The sequence below is a fragment of the Solanum verrucosum genome, unplaced genomic scaffold (assembly GCF_900185275.1).
Source record: "Solanum verrucosum unplaced genomic scaffold, falcon-dt-bn FXZP01000126.1, whole genome shotgun sequence".
Classification (NCBI taxonomy): Eukaryota; Viridiplantae; Streptophyta; class Magnoliopsida; order Solanales; family Solanaceae; genus Solanum; species Solanum verrucosum.
In genome coordinates, this window is record NW_026020033.1 from 395,989 (window position 1) to 418,709 (window position 22,721).

Here is a 22,721-nt window from a genome sequence, read left to right on the forward strand (position 1 = left end):
GTTTTACATGTATTTCTGATGAAATCCATATCTAACCCATGTTTTCTAAAACTTTATGATTGAGAGTGGGTTTTGACCTCAAGGGGTAAATTATGGACTTATGCATTGTTTATGAAATGTATGCAAATGTTTTAAGGGTGCTTTGAGAGTAAAGTACCAATGATGATGTTGTGTTGTGAAAGGATATTCTCATAAAACACATACTAGCATGATATGAAAGGTTTTCTCACATAGAAAGAATTCTTAGGTTAAAAGGCTTTCTCACCTAATTGAATCAAAGACAAAGAGCTATCTTAATGAAACTAGCTTGAATCGGTCGTCCAAGGGCACCTTTTCATGAGTAAGGAAGTCAAGTAAGAAATGACTATTCCGTGGTAATTTATTCTTACAACCGAGTGGATATTGATAGTGAGATGGAAGCTCTCCCGTAGTAGAGGTCGGGTTTCCAAAGTAATCTCAAGAGATAGAAGTTCCCCTTTTAGTAGAGGCCGAGTTTCTAGTAGCAATCTTCTTATCCCATAACTATGTGCCCACATAGGTTGATTAGCTAGTGGATCCACTTAAGATAGAATTTCAAGGTTCTACCTTCGTCAAGTAGGACACCTCTTTTTGGTGTGGGGTAGACACTGGATTCCATGTTATAGCTCACATGGTCTTACATGTTAGTTAAGGCTAATTTCCCCATAAGTAATAATGAACTAAGGTTACTTCAAGAAGTATCGCATATGAGTTCAAAGGTTTTTAAAGATGAAGTTAGCTTGCATTGACCATGATTTATGACTTATGTTTTATAAATCTTTCATATTATGTTTAGCTTGGTCAATTGCATGTCATGAAACCAAATGTCCCCTTTTAGCATGATTTAAATGTTTTATGCATGACTATCATACTTGGTACATTGTTTTGTATTAACACATACTCTTGCCTATATTTTTCCCAAATGTAGGGTCCGATATTCAAGGTGCTTAGTTTCGTGGCTAGTGGGTGATTTGATTGATTCCCGAGTTTTGGTGAGTCCTCATGCTTCGAGGACGGAGTTTATTGTTTAGTTCTATTTCTTGTATTTCTCTTTTGAACATGATGTATGGGCTAGGCCCAATTTCATTTTATTGTATTAGATGGCTATGATGAGACAAGAGTTTAGACTTCCGCTTTTCGTTTTATGAAATGATCTTGACTTGGACTATTATTTTACTCTTATTGTTCTATTTCTTATATTATGGGAGCTAAGTGACTTGTAAGGAGTCCTTCAGAGTTATACACGCCATGTTACATCTAGGGGGTACCCTTGGGTCGTGAAAAAAGTCCTTTTAGTGGTATTTGTTGTAATAATCATCGGGGTCATTTTGTGTTTTATGCGTGCTTTTCCTATTTTTCCACCCGTAGCTTCATAGTAGCTTGTGTGTAGTTTTGGGTTGGGTGGCACGCTCCTTGAGGTATTCGATTGAGGTTGGTGCAAGTTTTGAGTTTTAGAAGCTTAATGCTTGAAAGAGTTGACTTAAGTCAACATCTGGAGATTCTAACATCGAATCAAAATTTTGTCAGTTCCATCAACTCCAAAAGGGTCATTTTGGTTGAGTGCGATGATTGATTCAGGTTTTTAGGCTTCTGTTTGGAGTTGGTGCAACTAGGCGTGTTAGCCTTTGAGTTTTTCCTTAAAGTTTGTCTTGGGTCAATTTTCTTGGTAAATATGCTCAGAATCAAATTTCGCTGATGCAGTTAGCTCCAGAGTGCCAAGTTTGGTCTAGAATGACCTTTGGTTTTGTTTCTGAGGGTGTCGAGGTGAGTCTTTAGCCTTTTGGCGTTTTGTTGTGTTTCTTTGTTGAAGTGTTGACTTTGGTCTGCATTTGGATGGAATAATCTCAGAATGTTATTTAGTCAAATTTTTTGAGTCCGGAATGTAGTTTCCAAGTGATTTTCACTTTGGTTTACATCGTTTGGACTTCGAATGAATTCTGTGGGCTTGTTCGAAGTTTTTGGATAGTTAACCTTTTTCTGAAAATATTTGCTATCTGGTGCTTCTGCTTAATCGAACCCTTAATCTCTTAAGCGAACCCTTGATCTCTTAAGTGAAGTTGGCTTAAGCGACCAAAGGGCCACTTAAGTGAACAACATTTGTGGGACGAAGGTTGCTTAAGCGACCAACCCTTGGCTTTTGTGAAGGCCACTTAAGCAACCAAAGGGCCACTTAAGCAAAGGGTGACTCTTAGGTGGGGTTCACTTTTGCGAAGCCTCTGGACACTTAACCGATGTCCGCTTAAGCGAACTTTTGGCCGCTTTTTGCGAATATCCCTGGGATTAAAATCCCATTCTCTCCCTTTATTTTTAAAAGAAAACCCATCTTCTTGAGAGCTCTACCTCGGGCACTTTGGAGCAAATCTTGATCATTTTCAACCATTTCAAGGTATTTCTCTTCATTTCCCTTTCCTCTACTCTTTAAAGTCTTTAATTTTGTAATTCCAATTCATTTCCGACCTTAAAATCCCTAATTTCTAAGCTTTAAATTGTAGTGATTTGGCCATTTGAGTTCCGAATTAAGTCCCGTTTTCGCTCATCTTTTAGGCATCTAATTTTTATTTTGGGGAGGACATTATGATGGTTATCTTTTCATATTTCAGTTGCTTTGATTTGAGGGTCGATTTTTAACCCAATTTTGATCCGAAATTTGGGTATAGTTGGATCTGTATTAACTTTCTCTTTGTGTTCTTCATAGCTTGGCAGCAATTTGAGCCTATCTGGAAGGGAAAATCGCCCTAGTTATATTTTGTGTGCGGCTTTTAGCCTAAAGGTATGTTATGGCTTTTTTTTTCTTAGACTCGGCTTAGTTGGATTAATTTTATTTGGGTAGTATTGCATGATTTAGGTTGAACCCTTAGGTTGTGTTGAGCTTTATTAATCCTTGTTTGATTTTATGTGGAATTGCTTGGTATTACCTGCATGTTCTCTATTATATTCTTGTTGTTCCTTAGTTTCCCTTGACTTGATAGTATCATTGTGCTTCTTTTATATATTTGATCTTTCTGAGCTCGGCCGGCCTATGATGCCTACTATGTACCCTGTGTTTTGGTACTCATACTGCACTTTTGCATCTTTTTCTAATGCATCTCCCAGTTCGAGCCACTCTCAATGAGTGTCCGGATCTCCCTTGGCGATCGCAGACTCAGATTTGTGGTGAGCTCCCGACGTTCAGAGCCTTTTTTTGAACTTTCTTTTGTACCGACTCTCATTTTATATTTTGTACTAGTCAGTTCTCTGTATATATTTATGGCTTTCTGTTTTTCGTAGCTCCTGTATATGTGACACCAAGTCCGGGATTGGTATCTTGTGTTAGTTTGTATTTTCGTCACTTTTTGGCCTATCTTGTACATTTTGGATCATACTATAGTTATATATATGACCCTTTTTTCTATATACATTATCCTTGTCTTCCGCTTTTAGTTATTTATGTTTTATATAAATTGTGTCTACCACATCTTGTTATTTGGATTTAGGCTTGTCCACTCGGTGGTTTGTAGTGGACACTATCATGGCCCGAATTCGGGTCGTGACACTACCAAAGTACCTGAATGAACTCCCTTTTTACCAATTCCAAGGCTCTTTAAAGATAAGTAATCAAATGTAACTTCCATGCTCAAATCATCATAATTCTCAAACACCAACATCAGAATCACGACACACTTATTACACATTCAGGTAATTCCTGTCATAATAAGAACGTACTAAGCTGAAGCTCCAGCTAATCCAAGCTCACAGCCTCAAGCCTAACAATCAATATCAATGCAATTCATAATCTCAAAAGTACCAAAGAAGCCATCAAACAATCCAAACCCAAGCAACCACACGACAATCTAAATTTCACGCCACCTAGGAGTCATTTCTAAGGATACTAAATGATACAAACAACAAGGATCGACCTAGACTAACGCTTTTCTGGCTAGAACTACACTAAGTAACCCAATAATGACCATAAGACGACTAAGGATCAAGTAAGCCTAAACTAATCCTAAATTCCAACCTATCATGCGATACTACTCAAAATATAATCAACCTAATTGAGCCAAGTCTACGAAAATGGAAACTATAACCTACCTCAAGGACAAAACCTCACACAAACGATTACTTGGGTGCTTTTTCCTTCAAAAGAGCCTGGAAACACTGCCAAGCTATCAAAAATGTGATGGGAACATAAAAACAAGCACAACAATAGCCATATTAATATAAAAATTTAAAATCGAAACACAAACCCAAAAATGCAACCATGGGACCCACACAAGGAGTCATAAAATCAACTCTGTCAAAAGGTCCCAAACTGCTTAAGGAAGTTGTGCCCCTAAAATGTGCACAATTCGTGCAAAGATAAGCTAAAATATAGCCCCACCAATATTTAGCTCACAAAGGAAAAAGTGGCGAATTAAAGAGGAAATTACGGAAATTACAAAGGTTAGCAGAAAATTCGACGATCCCAGTATGTGCCACACAATTCCCTAATGCCACCCAACAAAAATCACAAAATTCCACCAAGATTTGGTCTCAAAATCGCCAAAACACTATCTCTTGATATGAATAATTACATGCTAAAAACTTACAACTGCCAATTAATTTGCCTTCACGAATGTGGTTGCCTCCCACAAATGCGGTGTCTAACAAAGATGATCCTTCACAAATACGGCAAGAGGCCAGTGGGAGTGAAGGCTTGGGAAACTAACCCTTCACGAACATGGCAAGATGTCCGCAAACGCGAAGGTCTGGAACGCAACCTTTCACGATCGAAGTGAGACCTACGCAAATGCGGAGGCCACAAAGATTTCTCTCCATGAACGCGGCCAAGGGCCCACGAATGCGAAGAGGTAGCACTACATCAGCAGTTCATTAAGAGTGAAAAATCCCCCGATGAGGGCTCAAAATTTGTTCAGAAACCCGTTGACGAAAACAAACTATGCTACCTTGTCATAAATGACATTCCAAACTCAACGGATTGACGAAACAACCAATGGAGATCATCTCGTAAAAAAATTGACCAAAGTCAATACTTACCAAGAAATACCATATAAAACGCCAAAAGCCACAAACTCATCACGAAAGCTTCGGGAACCAAACCAAAGGTTGTTTTAGACCAAACTCAAAATTTCAGAGCTAATCATGCGTTTATCAAGAATGTTGACCAAAATCAAACTTTGACCAAAATTTCAAAGCTAAAACGCCTAACAGTACAAACTCAAAATAACAACCTAGAAACCCAAACCAACTATCCCACTAATCAAAATTACTCTTTTGGAGTTAACGGAACTGATAGTTACCTCATCCGACCTCAGATTCTCTGGATGTTGATTAAAGTCGACACTTTCACTTTAAAAGCCTCCAAAAGGGCAAAATCAACTTGAAACTCACCCGACCACCTCGAGAAGCATGCTACCCAACCCAACACCACACAAAAACTACAAAAAAAGATACGGAAAGGGGAAAAATAGTAAAAGTATGCAAAAACACATTAATGACCTTGAGGGTCATTACAACTTGATACGTATTTCTTAAGTTGAACTTCTTACTAGTCTACTAGCTAGCTAGTTTGGATCATATATGGCGCCCTTGGGGCATTCTATTTGATTGTATCGAAAGGCCCAATGAATTGGGATTTCCCTATTGGTCCAGGTCATTTCAGAGCAAGCAGTTCATTTATGATGAATAGGATGAGCTTTGAGAATCTTCACTTCTTGTATATAAAAATGTTAATTTGAAGTGTATTTTTGTAATGTGATATTAAGTTGTTGTACAAGTGAATATTTGTTAAATAAATGTTAATGTTCATTCATACTCAAAACTTAGGCTTTCATGTATTTCTCATTGCAATTTACAACTATAGAATTATCACCTTAAGTAGAGATAGAAAAAATAATTTATTTGATTGGAGATCAATATATTGGTGAGTGAAACTGAAAGAATGGAGCATGAAATAATTCAGTTAATACACCGCCCAATAACCATCCAATAATTACCAATTCGAGACCGAACCCAAAATATCTTATTGATTGGCTAGAGGATTAATATATTTAAAAGATGATATTTGATAAGTTAAACTGTTAAGCATATTCATCTGTTTGATAAGAAGCCCTACAGAAGTGAACCTCTATGGCGAGCAGAGGTTGAAGATGAATGAGTCGCTTTGACATGCTCTGTTGTTCTCTATTAAAGATCATTTAATGACATCTTTTAATACATTAAATAATTGGAAGAAACTAATATTTAAGAAGGAAAACTAACATATATATATATATATATATATATATATATATATATATATAACCACAAGAATGATTAAGGTAATGAAGTTAAAACTAGAGGGAGGTTCGTAAAATTATCCCTAGATTTCAAGATAGATTAATATCCTACAAGGATACTAAAGAAGATAATAGCCACTCTAATGAACCTAATTAATGACCCATTACGTTTGTTCTTAACATAATGCCCAAATCCCTGACCGAATATTGAACCATATATATAATTTAATAATGTATATATAGATTAGATTAGATTATTGAATAAGGCAATATTAGCACTCTAATGAACCTAATTAATTACCCATTACTCTCGTTCTTAACATAATGCCAAAATTTCTAACCGAATACTGAACGATAGATAGATATAACTTAATAAAGCAACATGGGTTGTGTTGCACTGGTGGGAGTGTTTCACCCTTAACTAGAGGTCTCGGGTTCAAGCCTTGGGTATGGAGAAAATCCTGTTGTGAGCGCTACCCCCGAATGGGCCCTGCAGTGCGCGATTCGAATTTAGTTGGAGCTCCAACGTGGGCTCCGGACACCGGGTGGAAAACCAAAAAAAACTTAATAATAATGTTTTTACATTATACATTAGATTTCATAATAGAACAATATTCTACAAGTGTGCTATGGAAATAATATCACTCCAATGAACCTAATTAATGAGCCATTTCATTCGTTCGATCTGTGACCAAACATTGAATCATAGATATATCAGGTGAATGCATATGACACTTACCATGAACAAGTATGTTACCATCATTGCCAATCTTATCTTATTAAAATAATTTAAAACGAGTATTTTATGGATACATTCAATGAATTCATTGTATTAAAATTAACAATTCCAAAGTATATCATTCCTTTCAATTAAACACTCTCTCTCTCTCTCTCTCTATATATATATATATATATATATATATATATATCATTTTTCCTCATGATCACTTGTCTTTCTACGATATTATTTCTTAGTCGTTCCCTCTATCCGTTTCTTCATCATGTGGAGAAAAAATCATCTGAAATCTATTAGAAAGGAGAAAGATGAAGAATACGCATTAGGAAAGAAACTAGTTGTCACATCTCTAAAAGATATTCAACTCCATTTGAAAGTCATCGTACTTTTCACAACTTCCTTCATGATTTGGTTTCTTTTCCTCTTAGTATTTTCGCCCAAAAGAGTATCAAATCCAATCCGAGTATTCCTCTCAACTCCTCCAGCAGAATGCAAAGACAATATCTCTGTCTACATATACAATCTTCCATCCAAGTACAATTTTGATCTCCTGAGAGATTGTACTAGTTTGAATATCTACACAGATATGTGCCCTCATGTTACAAATAATGGTCTCGGAAGTCCACTCCCTCAAATGGGTTCTAGTTGGTTTACCACTCATCAACTCATCGCTGAATTGATCATTCATGCTCGAATTCAGAACCATCCTTGTCTTACAGAGGATGCACATAAATCAACTCTATTTTATGTTCCTTTTTATGGGGGCCTCCATGCCTCGAGCAAGTTTCGCGAGCCAAATTATACCACCCGTGATGCATTGGCTGTCGAATTGGTGGAGTATATACAAGAGCAAAAGTGGTGGAAGAGGAATAGTGGTAAAGACCATTTCATGGCTTTTGGAAGAACTGCTTGGGATTTCATGAGGAATGATGAAGTTGCCGATTTCGGTGCCAACAAGTTGTTGAACATGTCCCCTGTGAAGAATAATATGTCAGTACTTGTTGTTGAAAGACATCCTTGGGAAGGACATAATCAATATGGAATTCCTTACCCCTCGTATTTCCATCCATCAACCTCGTCTGAGATGGTTGAATGGCAGAATAATATGAGTTATATAGATAGGATTCATTTATTTTCATTTGTTGGGGCTCCGCGGACAGGAAAGAAAAAAGTTGTGACGAGAGACAAAGTCATAAAACAGTGTGAGGAGTCAAGTAAGTGTTTGATTTTGAAATGTGGACATGGACCAAGTAAATGTCACAACCCGAGAGAAGTTGTTAAAGTGATGATGACATCTAATTTTTGCTTGCAAGTCTTAGGTGATTCATATACTCGACGTTCTACCTTTGATTCCATGCTAGCTGGATGTATCCCAGTTTTCTTCTCAAATCACACCGCCTATTCACAATACAAATGGTTTTTACCTTCTGATCCTACCACATATTCCGTTTACATTGATTTAGAACGAAATCATAGCATAAGAATTGAGGAGGAGCTTCTCAAAATTCCAATGGATGAGGTAGAAAGAAAGAGGAGGACTGTCATAGAATTGATCCCAACGTTCACCTATGCACACCCTAATTCTACTTCATATGGATTTGAGGATGTTGTTGATGTTGCCCTGAAAGCACTCTCCGATCACGTTACCTCACTGTTAAGATCACCTACCTTGCTAGATCTTGCTTAGGATATACTAAATTGGGAATGTTTGATAATTCTAAGATGTAGTTTTATGCTCGCATTTCTTTAATTTGTATATTTTAACAAGTTATACGCACGCACACGATCGATAAATCTAAAAAATAAGCAGTATAATTTTGCAGCTCAGAAGAAACTCCAACGACTATGTTGTGGAAATATTGTGGATTAACTAGCACACAATAACACAAAAATTTAACAAGGTTCCGCTAGGCCTAATTTTCCAAGCAAAAAGCAAAGAAAGTTTTTCACTGTGAAAGAAAAGGAGTGTATAGGACTACATTATCGATCATATAACACAACTATTTTTCATTATGCCCAAACACCCCGAATATATATTAGTAGACATAAGACAACTTTTCATACCTAAATTTCACCCATTTGGTCTCATACCCAAATTTGATCACTTTCCCCCTAGGCAGCAAAGTACGCCTCCTTATAGTATGAAGTTTAAAATCATGAAAATTAAATATGTTACAACAAGATAATATGATAATGTAAAAGTTATTTATAATTATAATTCTTTTAATTTTATTATTTATAATAACAATTTTTTCCAGAATATATATATTTATATTAAGTTTATTTCTTCACATAAATTATTGATTAAACATCTAAATGAGTTACATTTTTTTTTATTATAAAGTGTAAATGTCTACATGAAGTGATAACATATTGAATTGTCTACCGTGACGTGATAAAATTTTGAATTTTCCACATGCAATTATTAGTGTACAATACATTTATAATAATTAGTGTGTTTAAGAACTCGACTGATCATGAGAATTTTTACGTTTATTGAATGTTTTTAATTTTGAAAATAAGTGTAATTTCTCCTTATCCAAAATTCCATTTTTTTTAAAAAGTTATTTTTTCACTGTATCTTTCATTTTCAAATTGTACCCTAAATTATTTATATTTATAAAAATGACATAATTTAAATTATATTTCATGTTTAAATCATATTTCATGTATTTTAAAGAAAATTATCACATTCAAACAACCAAATATTATTTGCAAAAATTATAATCAAACACAACTCTAATATAAAAAATTCAAAATAAAGTGAAAAAAATATTTATACTAATATGTAGTAGCTCGTATATGAGATATAATATATGACATTTATATTGAAATATTACTCTTTTAAAATATGTTTCATAAAATGAGCCTTATACTCAAATTTATTTATTTTAAAAGCTGGATGGATGATTTTGTTTGTTTCTAGAAATTGAGGTATTTTCTATTATATAGAAGAGTGAAGCCAACCAACGACCAGTGGCAAAACGGAAAATAAATCAAACATAGAAGGGCAAATATCAGTGGCACATAATAGAAAAGTGAAGCCAACCAACGACCAGTGACAAAACGGAAAATAAATCAAACATAGAAGGGCAAATATCAGTGGCACAACGGATATTAAATCAAAAATACAATGGCAAATTATAACTTCTATACTAATATATAGAAAGTTTTATTATATTCTAAGGGCATTTTGTTTTCTAATCCTTTCTTCTACACTCTTCTACGCTTTTCTTTGCTTACCAAATTTTATTATATTCTAAATGTTACTGTTTCCTTCTCATCATCTATGAGATTCATTTTTTTCTTGATTTTTTTTTTTTTTTTTTTTTTTTTTTGTGATTGATTTGTTTTTTTTTTGAAAAAATTTAAATGAATTATGTGTGTATTTTGTGTATTTTCTACTATTATATAAGAGGGAGTTTATGATGGGACATTCTATGTGTCTTATCATAAACTCCCTATATAATATATAATATAATAAATCATTTTTTCTACTATATAATATATATAATATATATTTATTTTTCTACTATATAATAAAAGGAAGTTTATATAATATATAATATAATATATACATAAACTCTCTTTGATTATATAGTAGAAATAATATATAAATCATTTATAAATGACTTAAAATATTTAATATTTAAAAGATATATAATAAAATAGGTTGACTCTCAAAATTCTATCCGGGTCACATATATTGGGACAGAAAAAATAACATATATCATTTTAAAATTATCAAAAAAGTATTATAAATAATAATAATTAACAACTTAAAATATCTTAAAGACATTTTAAAAGGGTTAATTTTGTAATTTTATCCATATCACATAAATTAGGACAAAGTGACCAGCAATGTAGGTTATTTGAAAGTTACATAAAAATATTATAAATCACAATAATTAATAACTTAAAACATTTTTTTAAAATGCAAATTTGGATGACTCTTCAAATTTCATTTGTGTCACATAAATTGAGACAACAAAAATATGTCTTATTTTTTTAGTTTTTTTTTTATATTTAAAAATTGCATAAAAATACTATAAACCATGATAATTGACAACATAAAATATGTTTTGAAAAAGATACAAAAAAATGCGTTGATTCTTGACGTTAATCTATCGTAAAAATACTATAAATCATGATAATTGACAACATAAAATATTTCAAAAATAAATACATATAAAAAATTTCGATTGATTCTTGAAATTAATCTATCGTTAAAATTTATGTATAAAATACAATAAATCGTGATAATTGACAACTTAAAATATTTATTAAAAAAACACAAAAAAAGAAATTGACTGATTCTTAAAATTAATCTATCAATGTCACATAAAATGAGACAAAAGTAGTAATATGTATTATTTAATGTGAAATTTTTGAAAACTACGTAAAATGTATTGTAAATCTTAACAATTAACAACATTTGATTAACTCTTGAAATTTTGTCTATGTTACATACATTGAGACAAGCAGAGTAATATATATTAAGTATTTACAAATTATGTAAAAATATTATAAATTACACTATTAACAACTTAAAATATTTAAAAATCATGTTAAATTTAAATAACTCACTATATTTTATCTGTGTCACATACATTAGGACAAAAATAATAGTTATTGGGCCCGTGCGTAAGGGAGTTTATGCCCAAGTATAATATATAATATTTAATGACTCTCCAAATTTCATTTGTGTCACATAATTTGAGACAACAAAAATAACATATATTGGGTCCATTTTAATTTATTTGTCTTATTTTTTTAGTTTTTTTTATATATTTAAAAATTGCATAAAAATACTATAAATCATGATAATTGACAACATAAAATATGTTTTGAAAAATATACAAAAAATTGCGCTGATTCTTGACGTTAATCTATCGTAAAAATACTATAAATCACGATAATTGACAACATAAAATATTTTTAAAAAAAATACATATAAAAAATTTCGATTGATTCTTGAAATTAATCTATTGTTAAAATTTATGTATAAAATACAATAAATCGTGATAATTGACAACTTAAAATATTTATTAAAAAAACACAAAAAAAGAAATTGACTGATTCTTAAAATTAATCTATCAATGTCACATAAAATGAGACAAAAGTAGTAATATGTATTATTTAATGTGAAATTTTTGAAAACTACGTAAAATGTATTGTAAATCTTAACAATTAACAACATTTGATTAACTCTTGAAATTTTATCTATGTTACATTCATTGAGACAAGCGGAGTAATATATATTAAGTATTTACAAATTATGTAAAAATATTATAAATTACATTATTAACAACTTAAAATATTTAAAAATCATATTAAATTTAAATAACTCACTATATTTTATCTGTGTCACATACATTAGGACAAAAAATAATAGTTATTGGGCCCGTGCGTAAGGGAGTTTATGCCCAAGTATAATATATAATATTCAATGACTCTCCAAATTTCATTTTCGTCGCATAAATTGAGACAACAAAAATAACATTTATTGGGTCCATTTTAATTTATTTGTCTTCTTTTTTTTGTTTTTTTTTTATATTTAAAAATTGCATAAAAATACTATAAATCATGATAATTGACAACATAAAATATGTTTTGAAAAATATACAAAAAATTGCACTGATTCTTGAAGTTTATCTATCGTAAAAATACTATAAATCATGATAATTGACAACATAAAATATTTCAAAAATAAATACATATAAAAAAATTCGATTGATTCTTGAAATTAATCTATCGTTAAAATTTATGTATAAAATACAATAAATCGTGATAATTGACAACTTAAAATATTTATTAAAAAAACACAAAAAAATAAATTGACTGATTCTTAAAATTAATCTATCAATGTCACATAAAATGAGACAAAAGTAGTACTCCCTCCGTTTCACAAAGAATGACCTCCTTTCCTTTTTAGTCAATTTAAAAAAGAATGACCTCTTTCCTTTTTTGGTAACATTTTACTTTTTGCTTTCCACGTGGCATGTTTAAGACCACAAGATTAAGGGCAATTTTGTACATTTGACATAACTTTAATTTAGGACCACAAGATTCAAAAGTCTTCTTTATTTACTTAAACTCCGTGCCAAGTCAAACCAGGTCATTCTTTGTGAAACGGAGGGAGTAATATGTATTGTTTAATGTGAAATTATTGAAAACTACCTAAAATGTATTATAAATCTTAACAATTAACAAAATTTGATTGCTCTTGAAATTTTATCTATGCTACATACATTGAGACAATCGAAGTAATATATATTAAGTATTTAAAAATTATGTATAACCATATTGCTTTCTGTAGGCTTCGAATTATCATGGTCATTTTTTAGGCTGATACAAGTTTTGTACATTTTTTTTAATATTATAAATCGCAATAATTAATAATTTAAAATATTTTTTAAAATATATTAAAAATTTAGTTGGTTTCGGGAATTTTATTTATACTATATAAAATGGGACAAAGGAAGCAACATATATCATTTACAATGACTTAAAAAGCATTAAAAATTACAATAATTACCAATTTAAAATATTTAAAAGATATATAATAAAATAGGTTCACTCTCAGAATTCTATCAGACTCACATATATTGAAACAGAAAAAAAAACACATATCATTTTAAAATTACCAAAAAAGTATTATAAATAATAATAATTAACAACTTAAAATATCTTAAAGACATTTTAAAAGGGTTAATTTTGTAATTTTATCCATATCACAAATTTTAGGACAAAGTGACCAGTAATGTTGGTTATTTGAAAGTTACATCAAAATACTATAAATCACAATAATTAATAACTTAAAACATTTTTTTAAAAATAAAATAAAATTTGGATGACTCTCCAAATTTTATTTGTGTGACATAAATTGAGACAACAAAAATAACATATATTGGGTCCATTTTAATTTTTTGTCTTATTTTTTTTGGGGGGGTTTTTTATATTTAAAAAATGCGTAAATACTATAAATCATGATAATTGACAACATAAATTATGTTTTGAAAAAAATACAACAAATTCCACTCATTCTTTAAGTAAATCTATCGTAAAAATACTATAAATCATGATAATTGACAACATAAAATATTTCAAAAATGTTGTATGTGAGTAGTCTTATTGTGCCTTGAATAGTGTCAAAGAAAGTACAGGTTTGTGATAAAAAACTTATTCCTTTATATCCACGCAAACAATCGCCCCAAAATATACCATTTATATTATTGGGCCCGTGCATAGCACGGGCAACATTATCTAGTTTTTAAAAAATGTATTAAAATTCTACATAAAACAAAAAAGGACAGAAAAAATGAGAATGGAGATGCGGGGTATCGATCCCCGTACCTCTCGCATGCTAAGCGAGCGCTCTACCATCTGAGCTACATCCCCAGTTGTTTATGATTGTAAATAGTAAATATAGGATAACGTTGTTGAGGAGAAATGTGATAACGAATTTATGACCACTCGTATGTATTCCCATCTAACTTACGCTTGAAACATCCCGCGAAAGGCAATTTCCCATTGTGATAAGATCAAAAGAGTATGGAAAGTGTTGCACCAGCAAATAGAATGGCTCACTCCATTTTCACTCCTCTCAAGCCTCTAACTACCACTCCCCGCCCTCTTCTTCCCCACAACTTTCCACCTCGGTTGCCTTTATGCAGAGCAGCTAATATTAACCGCAGACAGTTGATTGCTGAGACTGCTGCTGCCATTGCCCTCCCTCCATTACTAGGAGTTAGCCTCTCTCCTATCCCTGCTGCCAAAGCTGAAGAGACTCCTCTCTCTGAATGGGAAAGAGTTTTTCTTCCTATTAACCCTGGTGTCGTCCTTCTAGACATTGCTTTCGTTCCAGACGACCCCAATCACGGTATGTTATGTATGTGGTTGGGAAACTAAATAGATTTTCTTTGCTATATATCGACGAAACCTCAATATGCAAATAATTGGATATAAAATTTGGATGTGGGAAAAGTTGATAACAAAGAAACTTCATATAACGTTTTGAAATACTCTTAATAATCTGAGGTCTTTTGGGAAACATTGTATGTTTTAACTGTCTATAGTCTGTTCACAGTCTTTGTTTGTAATTTGGAGAATTCAGCTTTAAAAGTGCTACTCAAATTTGAATGATGGGCTGAAATATTCATCTTTCAAGATAAATATGTGCTACTTCATTGTATTTTAGAACAACAACTGGATAAGAGATCTTCTTTAAAAAATGGATTAATTGTGACCTAAGTATTCTCAAAGCTCTAGAATGCTGCGGAAATTGTTAAAGAATTGTTCTCAATTTAGCTAACTGATTGGGGGAGTTTAAGTAGTTCTTCTTAGGATAGAAGAAATGCTGAAGTTTAAATCATCGCTTTGAAGATAGAAGAATATCCAACAGCCTTGGGATCTAATGCGCGCAATGTTTAAGAATTGTACTAATCCAGACAAACAATAATTACAAATCAGCTAATATATATATTTTTTGAAACTCAAATCATCTAATATAGTAAGCATTATTGATAGGTTGATGGTGCTGTGCATTGAGTTCGAGGTTTGTACTTAATTTGGTTAAAAGTGATAAGATATCATCAAGCACAACCTCGCTGTTTTGTGCTTTTATATTTAAGGATATTTTCTTAATTTAGTTGAATAATGACGGGAAATCGTCCTTTGAAGATATTTGTTTACTGCACAGCCGTGTGTTTTACACATTGAGTTTAAGATTTGTGCTTATTGGTGGAACAATGGCTGGCAGGTTTTGTTCTGGGGACTAGGCAAACTATTTTGGAAACAAAGGATGGAGGAACCACTTGGGTACCAAGATCCATAGCCTCTGCCGAAGAGGAAGATTTCAATTATAGGTTTAATTCTATCAGTTTTAAAGGCAAGGAAGGGTGGATTATTGGAAAACCAGCAATCTTGTTGCATACTTCCGATGCTGGTGAAAACTGGGAGCGGATACCTTTGAGTTCTCAACTTCCTGGTGACATGGTAAGCATAATATTTTTCAATTCTTCTCGGTACTTATTCAAAATTTGAGCATGTGTGTTACAGCCCATTATACTTTCTGGGTAAATTGATAACTCAGATGTTTAAAACCTTAGTAGAAAACTTTGCTTGGAATGAGTCACTGTGCACATACGCTTTAGTGCTTCGTAATAATATTTTGATGTTTGTGAATAGTTTTTCTATTAAATATGGTTGGTTAAGTTTTTCTCAAAAAATTCTTTCTTACAAACATTGGTTGAAATCTTTCTTGAGGCACAATTTCTAAAAGAACTTTTTGGGAACACTCGAGAAACCTTTACACAAAGTATGGCTATCTATTTTTGTTTTGCACAAATTTTTTGTATAAATATTGTCCAATGACCGTATTTTTCATCCATACTCTTCTATGTAAAGCATGGGGAGTAAGTATTATTTGTGGTAGCATATATGACCATTACAAGCCATTTGGAGTTGTTGACATTCACCGTTATCTTTCATGTAGTAACTCGCATATGCTCAGTCAAGAAATAACTACATTGCAGGATGTAAACTTGATCTAATAATGCAAGCAGGTTACAAAAAGTCAAAGATTTCCGGGCATGAATAAAGAAGGGCATGAACTTTTTAAACGTTGTATACCTACTTTTTTTTCTTTTGAAACATTTCCAGTTGTTTTGGTAGGTGACGATAGAATCCTTAGAGACGATGTTCCTTTTGAAAGGGAAGAATCTAAGTATAGTGATGAATAAGTAGATGTAACTGTTGAGTTCTACGGTGGTGAACTCAACGGCTTCAGTTATAGTGATCCTGCTAGTGTGAAAAGATATGTGAGACATGCTCAATGGGTGTTTTGTTTTAATCAGATCGTGCTGCTGCCTCTTTGGCATCTGATTGCTTCATTGCTTAGCAAGTTTAATGCATACGATAGGCATTCATCTTCACTATATAGATCGTGCTACTGCCTCTTCTTGACTAAGTCAGTAGAGTCGGGATGAATTAAAATTAGAGGCATATTGTCAATATGTAGTGACGATATGCATTCATCTTCACTATGTATCCTTTAAATTTAGATGAAATTTTTTTCCTCCCTCCTCCCCCACCCCTTCCTCTGTGCGTTTCTCAAGAACTCCTTGCTAGCACTTCAACTGTAACAAAATACTATCACTTTGCTTCATAACAACCAACTGTTGCTTGAAAATACTGTTTGGTAAGATCTCAAGCATATTTTGAACAATTTCCTTGAAAGACAATACCAAAACTGAGGTATGATGCTTTGTTCCAAGGTCACTGTATGCCAAAACATGCTGGATTTAGAAAGGGCAGGTGTTGATGTAACTTTTCAATATCTATAGTTTGTCTTGTAAATGATTCTGTAGAAATTTCAAAAAACTAGAACAGTTCCTTTCTCACTTTTACCTTCAAAATTGTAACATGCCACTGAAGACATTCTTAATTGCTTATGTAAATATCCTCCACACTGATCTCATAATCTGTTGTTTTAGTTAAGAATATATTGAAATACATAACAAGGTTGCAAAATTGAATTAATACATCAAAAAAATGGATTCATTTTAAACTTGCTTGTTTTCCATCAAAGTAGAGAACTATCATTTCTTCCTCTCAACTTCCTTCCCTTGGGCTGGGAGAATGAAAGTGAAGAAGCAAGAAAGAGATAACCTTCAATTTTGCATCAGCTCAGCGTGAATAACAGTGGTTTTACAAGCGGAAACAGTGATGGAAGGCCTAGAAGTTTTGACTCGGAGGCTAGAAAGAAATGCTGGTCCAAAGCAGAGAAGGTTCCAGGTCGAGATCCCGAGAGGTGGAGAAAAGATGCAGCTGGCAACATTATTGGCAAGCGATTCCACAGCTGTCAAGGTTGCCTCTGCTTTGAGTATGATCACATTGTTCCCTTCTCTAAAGGTGGTGATTCAGTGTCAGATAATTGTCAAATTCTTCAAACAAGGGTTAATAGATCTAAAGCAGACAAGGTTGCAGTTGACACAAGACATTTGAAAGGATATTCTTGAGACATCAACTTCAGCGACAATGACCTTGACAAGATTGAGATGGCTGTTTATGGGGATATTAAGCGGTCAGACAATCAATGCCGTGTTCCAACAATAGATGAAATAATGGGGAAATACAAGTCTAAGAACGGCATTGCTAGCTGCAACTCCCAATAAAATATAAAAGCTTGCCTTTTAGGATCTGAGACATTAGGCGTTAAGAAAGATAGCCACTATGATCAATAGTGATTGCGAAATCTCCACTTTCTACTAATGTTAATTTGACATTGAGCTAAAAGAAGAGAATATATCAATGTGTGTTGGTCTTCATGTTATGTTGATTGCCGATATATCTGTTCATTTAACTCTACCTACATACCAAGGCACACAATCTGACTACCTTTCTTCTATTTGTTCTTGCTACTAATCATAAGGAAAGAAAATCATTTTGATATACAGGTTTATATCAAGGCAACTGGAGAACAAAGTGCAGAAATGGTAACTGATGAAGGTGCAATATATATTACATCAAACAAGGGATACAACTGGAAAGCTGCTATTCAAGAAACTGTCTCCGCTACCCTTAATAGGTAATCTCTGAGAAGGTGTACTTCAGAAGTGTCAAATCTTGATTTGAGGTTGGTGTGCTACTTCTTCAATGAAATGAGAGAAACTCAATGAACAGATATATTTTGGTTTGAGTTTCATTAATGAAAAGGAAAAGAAAATGCAAAAACTTAGTAACTGAAAGGCGGGTTTTCCACTCTTCTTTAGGGTAATATGTACTTGGGTAAACCTATTATCCGGGTCTCTCTTGAATCATTGAATATGCTCTACTCTCAAGTTCTGGTTTCTACTTATCAGGAGAATTGCTAACTACCGATAGTCTACTGGTTGTGCTTTTAACTACCGACAGTTTGCTAAACAAGATGATGCTAGCTAAATTGTTTTTGACGAGTTAAACCCTACCTTTTGTGACAAAGATTTATGCTTTTGGCTTAAGTACCTTATCAATTTTGATGCTGTCTTAGGTCATAGGTGATGGCTAAAAGTTGTTAAGATCTTCTGGGGGTTCATGATTCATTACTTGCCAAGCTTATTTTTGTTTCTTCTTTATATGGAGAATGACAGCCATCCTTAATGAAATTGCAGAACAGTTTCTAGTGGCATTAGTGGTGCCAGTTACTATACAGGAACTTTCAGTACTGTCAATCGCTCTCCTGATGGACGTTATGTAGCAGTTTCAAGCCGTGGCAACTTCTACCTGACCTGGGAGCCAGGGCAGGTATTATTTCTTTAACACGTACTTTTTTCATGTTCAAGTTAATTAAGAAGTTCATTGCCTTATGTAGCATAAACTGTTACGCTTAAATTTCTTCCCTTTTTACTTCAAAACTTATAATTGTATATTTATACATGTAGTTTTATGCATTATACATTACAGGCATACTGGCAACCACATAACAGAGCTGTGGCTAGAAGAATCCAAAGCATGGGCTGGAGGGCTGATGGTGGTCTTTGGCTACTTGTGCGTGGTGGAGGGCTATACCTTAGCAAGGGCACAGGGGTTAGTAAATTATGATCATACTTTCAACTGCTACAGACTGTCTGGCAATACAAGAACATAGTAGCATTAACTAGAAGAAAAGAAAAGAAAGAAGTAGTATGTAATAATGTAAATCAAACTAGCATGAAATAAATTTTTCTTCTTGGGATAAGATGAAATATAATATATCCTACTATCCTTTACACATTTGTTTGCCTGCTCAATTGCATTGACATCTCAGTTGAAGAAATCAACTTCCTTAGGTAGAATCTTATCTAAAGATGCGATATTGAATCTCTGTAAATCGACTATATTTAGGATCTTCTGATTTCTCATAAGTTTACTTTGGTATTAAATATTGTGCATTACCTAAATGTTCCAATTTCAATTCTTATTTAAAATAATGAAAGAAACCCATTATCTGTCACTACCATGAATGATCCTTGATTGTAAATTTTTCTTGTTCTTTTTTAGTAAATTACTTGGAAGGTATTCCTAAGTCAACATGAATGTAATGTAACCTCTATTTAGAGGACCTGTACAGATAGTAGGGCAAGCTATTCCTTTTTCACATATAGAAAACTTGTCATGTTATCTCCATTGAGCTAATTGCTTGGAGCAAGACTCCGGAGTTCATAACATCCTTATCAAAAATCACAGATTAACTGCATTTTGACGAGGGTGGTCAAGTATCTTAGTTAAGCGAATTTAGCTATCGATAACCATCTCATGACGGGAGACATTTTGGCTCATCTACATATATTGGGTACTAGGATTTTTGATTCTTTCAACCGTTCTTACCACAGTTTAATATGTACCTTGTAAAGATTTTAAGTGTTATTCATACTCAAGATGGAGACGGTTTTAGTAAACTTGTAAAATTTTAAAACCCAATGACACGAAGCTGGTACGCATTAGCAGACTACAGCGGGTTTAAGATACATACAACTAACTACCTTCACTTAAGGTACTACGTTTCTTCTATTTATTAATGAGAGTATATTATATATCAATGACCCTGGGCACATGACCTGAGGTTGACTGGATAGACTTTCTTGAGGCTATATTTAAAATGCTGGTTTGATAAGCAATTAAGTAGCCTAATGGGTTGAATGAATACTAGGGCTCAAAGTCTTATAATGGCAGAGAATGGAGTGGACCAGGTTTTGGTCCTTTGACTTGGTTCTAGAGTATGAGCTTTTGCTATCCGTAGCTATTCTGATTTCTTCTTGTTTTTTTATAATGAAGCTCAATGTTGTCCTTGATCTGCAGTTAACAGAGGACTTTGAAGAAGTTTCAGTACAAAGCCGTGGTTTTGGCATTCTTGATGTTGGCTACCGCTCACAGGTATGTGCATAGTTGCCTTAAATAAAACATTGTGTACTACATGAGTGAGTTTGGGTGAAAACTGATGTATTGCTTAATGATGCTCACATTTAAATGCCCCAAAACCATTTCCGTGAAATATCTTGAATCACCAATTTTATTATTTTCTCCTGTTCGTTTGGGGAAGGGTTGTGGAGCACGATGCTGTTAGTCAGTATGATTTGCTCACTTACTTGAGCTGAACTCTCTTTTTAAGAAATGTTGTTATCCACGGAATGACTGTATGTCACTGTATCTCAGTCAGCATACTTTTGTTCCAAAATCTAAGTTAGTCTTGATGTGTAAAATATGTATGGGTATCGAAAATATGCAAAAATAAAGTTTTAACTTTAAGCACTATCTAACGTGAGAAAAATGAATAGAAGGGGTCTTTCAGGTTTTGAAATTAAAATTGGTGACATTGACTTGGTCAAATACCATTACCTGATTAAATTAATTAAAAACTTTGGGGTGCATAGTATTTAAAACTTCTCTTTTCCTTTCTTCCCAAACTTTGGTGGTAGAGGAGGAGGTGGCTGTAGTAGCAGAGGAGACGGTGGTGGTGATGGCCGCGGCGGTAGAAGGGGTGGGTAGGGGGAGGAGTGGGGAAAATAGGGTCATTTTGTAAATAATAAAACTTGATGTTTTAAAATTAGTTCCTACATTTTATATTTGATCATTTTTCTGTTGTTAATGTATTGGATAATGCAAATATGTTTGCTATTCAGGATGAGGCCTGGGCTGCTGGTGGCAGTGGGATTTTGTTGAAGACCACCAATGGTGGAAAGACATGGATTCGTGACAAAGCGGCTGATAATATTGCTGCAAATCTTTATTCAGTGAAGTAAGCTCCAATGCGCAGCTTCAAGATTTTATCTACTTAATTTGTGACTTTTTTCACATTCAACTTAAAGTCTCAAGTTTGAACTGTCTACTCTCTTCTAGCATCTTGAATTCTGCCCCTTCCTCCTCCTTTCTTCTAGGTCCTCGTAATTTTCCATTCCTCTCTAAACCATATATGCCAACCTTCATTCTTTAAGCTTGCTGGTATACTTAGTTTGCTGTCTATAATGAGGAAACTGTGAGTAAACTACTAAAGATAACTCCATACTTTCCCACTTTGTATTATAATATCATCAGCCTTGGTTTCCTATAATTTGATTTCACATGAAAACAAAGTTAGACGGCACAATGAAATTTGAGGAGAAAGGTCTGATTTACTCTGAGTCAATCTTTGTGATGCAGGTTTATCAATGATAACCAGGGGTTTGTCCTGGGGAATGATGGTGTCTTACTGAAGTATCTTGGATAGAAACAATCATTAAACAAGGTACATTGTAATTTTCTTTACTAATTTGTTCAACTTATTATTCATCTGATGGTCCTTGTGTTTGTGCAGGCAATTTTGGAAGCAAATACTTGAAACTGAACTACTGTAATTTAATTTATAAACACTTGTTCAATTCTTTGCTGATTATCACCATACCTAAGGAAGTGTTCATAGGTCTTGAGATTTTAGATTATCTACTGAAAATATATTAGACTCACACGTTATCATGGAGATGACGTTTTGAATTGTGTTATGATATACTATACTTTTCAAACAAATTAAACTTGATGAGAGGAGAGATAACTTGGCTTAGCATTTGTTTAAATTATCTCTTAAATAATGCTTTCTCAATTACCTATTCCAACAGGATGTAAGCTGTAAAATGTTATGTAATTCTTGACAAACAATGTGCACTATTTATACTTATTACAAGTGTTTGCAGTCACACAAGTAATATAATGGCCCTAAA

General features: G+C 33.1%; 2 protein-coding genes, 1 non-coding gene and 1 pseudogene across 3 annotated transcripts; 3 read left to right on the forward strand and 1 right to left on the reverse strand.

Annotated features, from left to right (window-relative positions):
- The first annotated feature begins 7,276 nt into the window (after nt 1–7,276).
- On the forward strand, nt 7,277–8,698 carry LOC125821607 (probable xyloglucan galactosyltransferase GT17). Its single transcript, XM_049501024.1, has one exon. The coding sequence runs from the start codon at nt 7,277–7,279 to the stop codon at nt 8,696–8,698; it is 1,422 nt and encodes a 473-aa protein (XP_049356981.1).
- Nucleotides 8,699–14,339: 5,641 nt separating this feature from the next.
- TRNAA-AGC (transfer RNA alanine (anticodon AGC)) lies at nt 14,340–14,412 on the reverse strand. The gene has a single exon. It is a non-coding gene; the product is annotated as a tRNA-Ala (tRNA).
- Nucleotides 14,413–14,523: 111 nt separating this feature from the next.
- LOC125821600 (photosystem II stability/assembly factor HCF136, chloroplastic) lies at nt 14,524–22,513 on the forward strand. Its single transcript, XM_049501019.1, has 9 exons — nt 14,524–14,893; nt 15,773–16,008; nt 18,471–18,601; nt 19,164–19,296; nt 19,456–19,578; nt 20,830–20,904; nt 21,651–21,766; nt 22,168–22,252; nt 22,322–22,513. Exons 1-8 carry the CDS (start codon nt 14,566–14,568, stop codon nt 22,232–22,234), a joined length of 1,209 nt encoding a protein of 402 aa, XP_049356976.1. The 5' UTR covers nt 14,524–14,565; the 3' UTR covers nt 22,235–22,252; nt 22,322–22,513.
- Nucleotides 17,682–18,332, forward strand: LOC125821596 (uncharacterized; annotated as a pseudogene).
- Nucleotides 22,514–22,721: the final 208 nt, after the last annotated feature.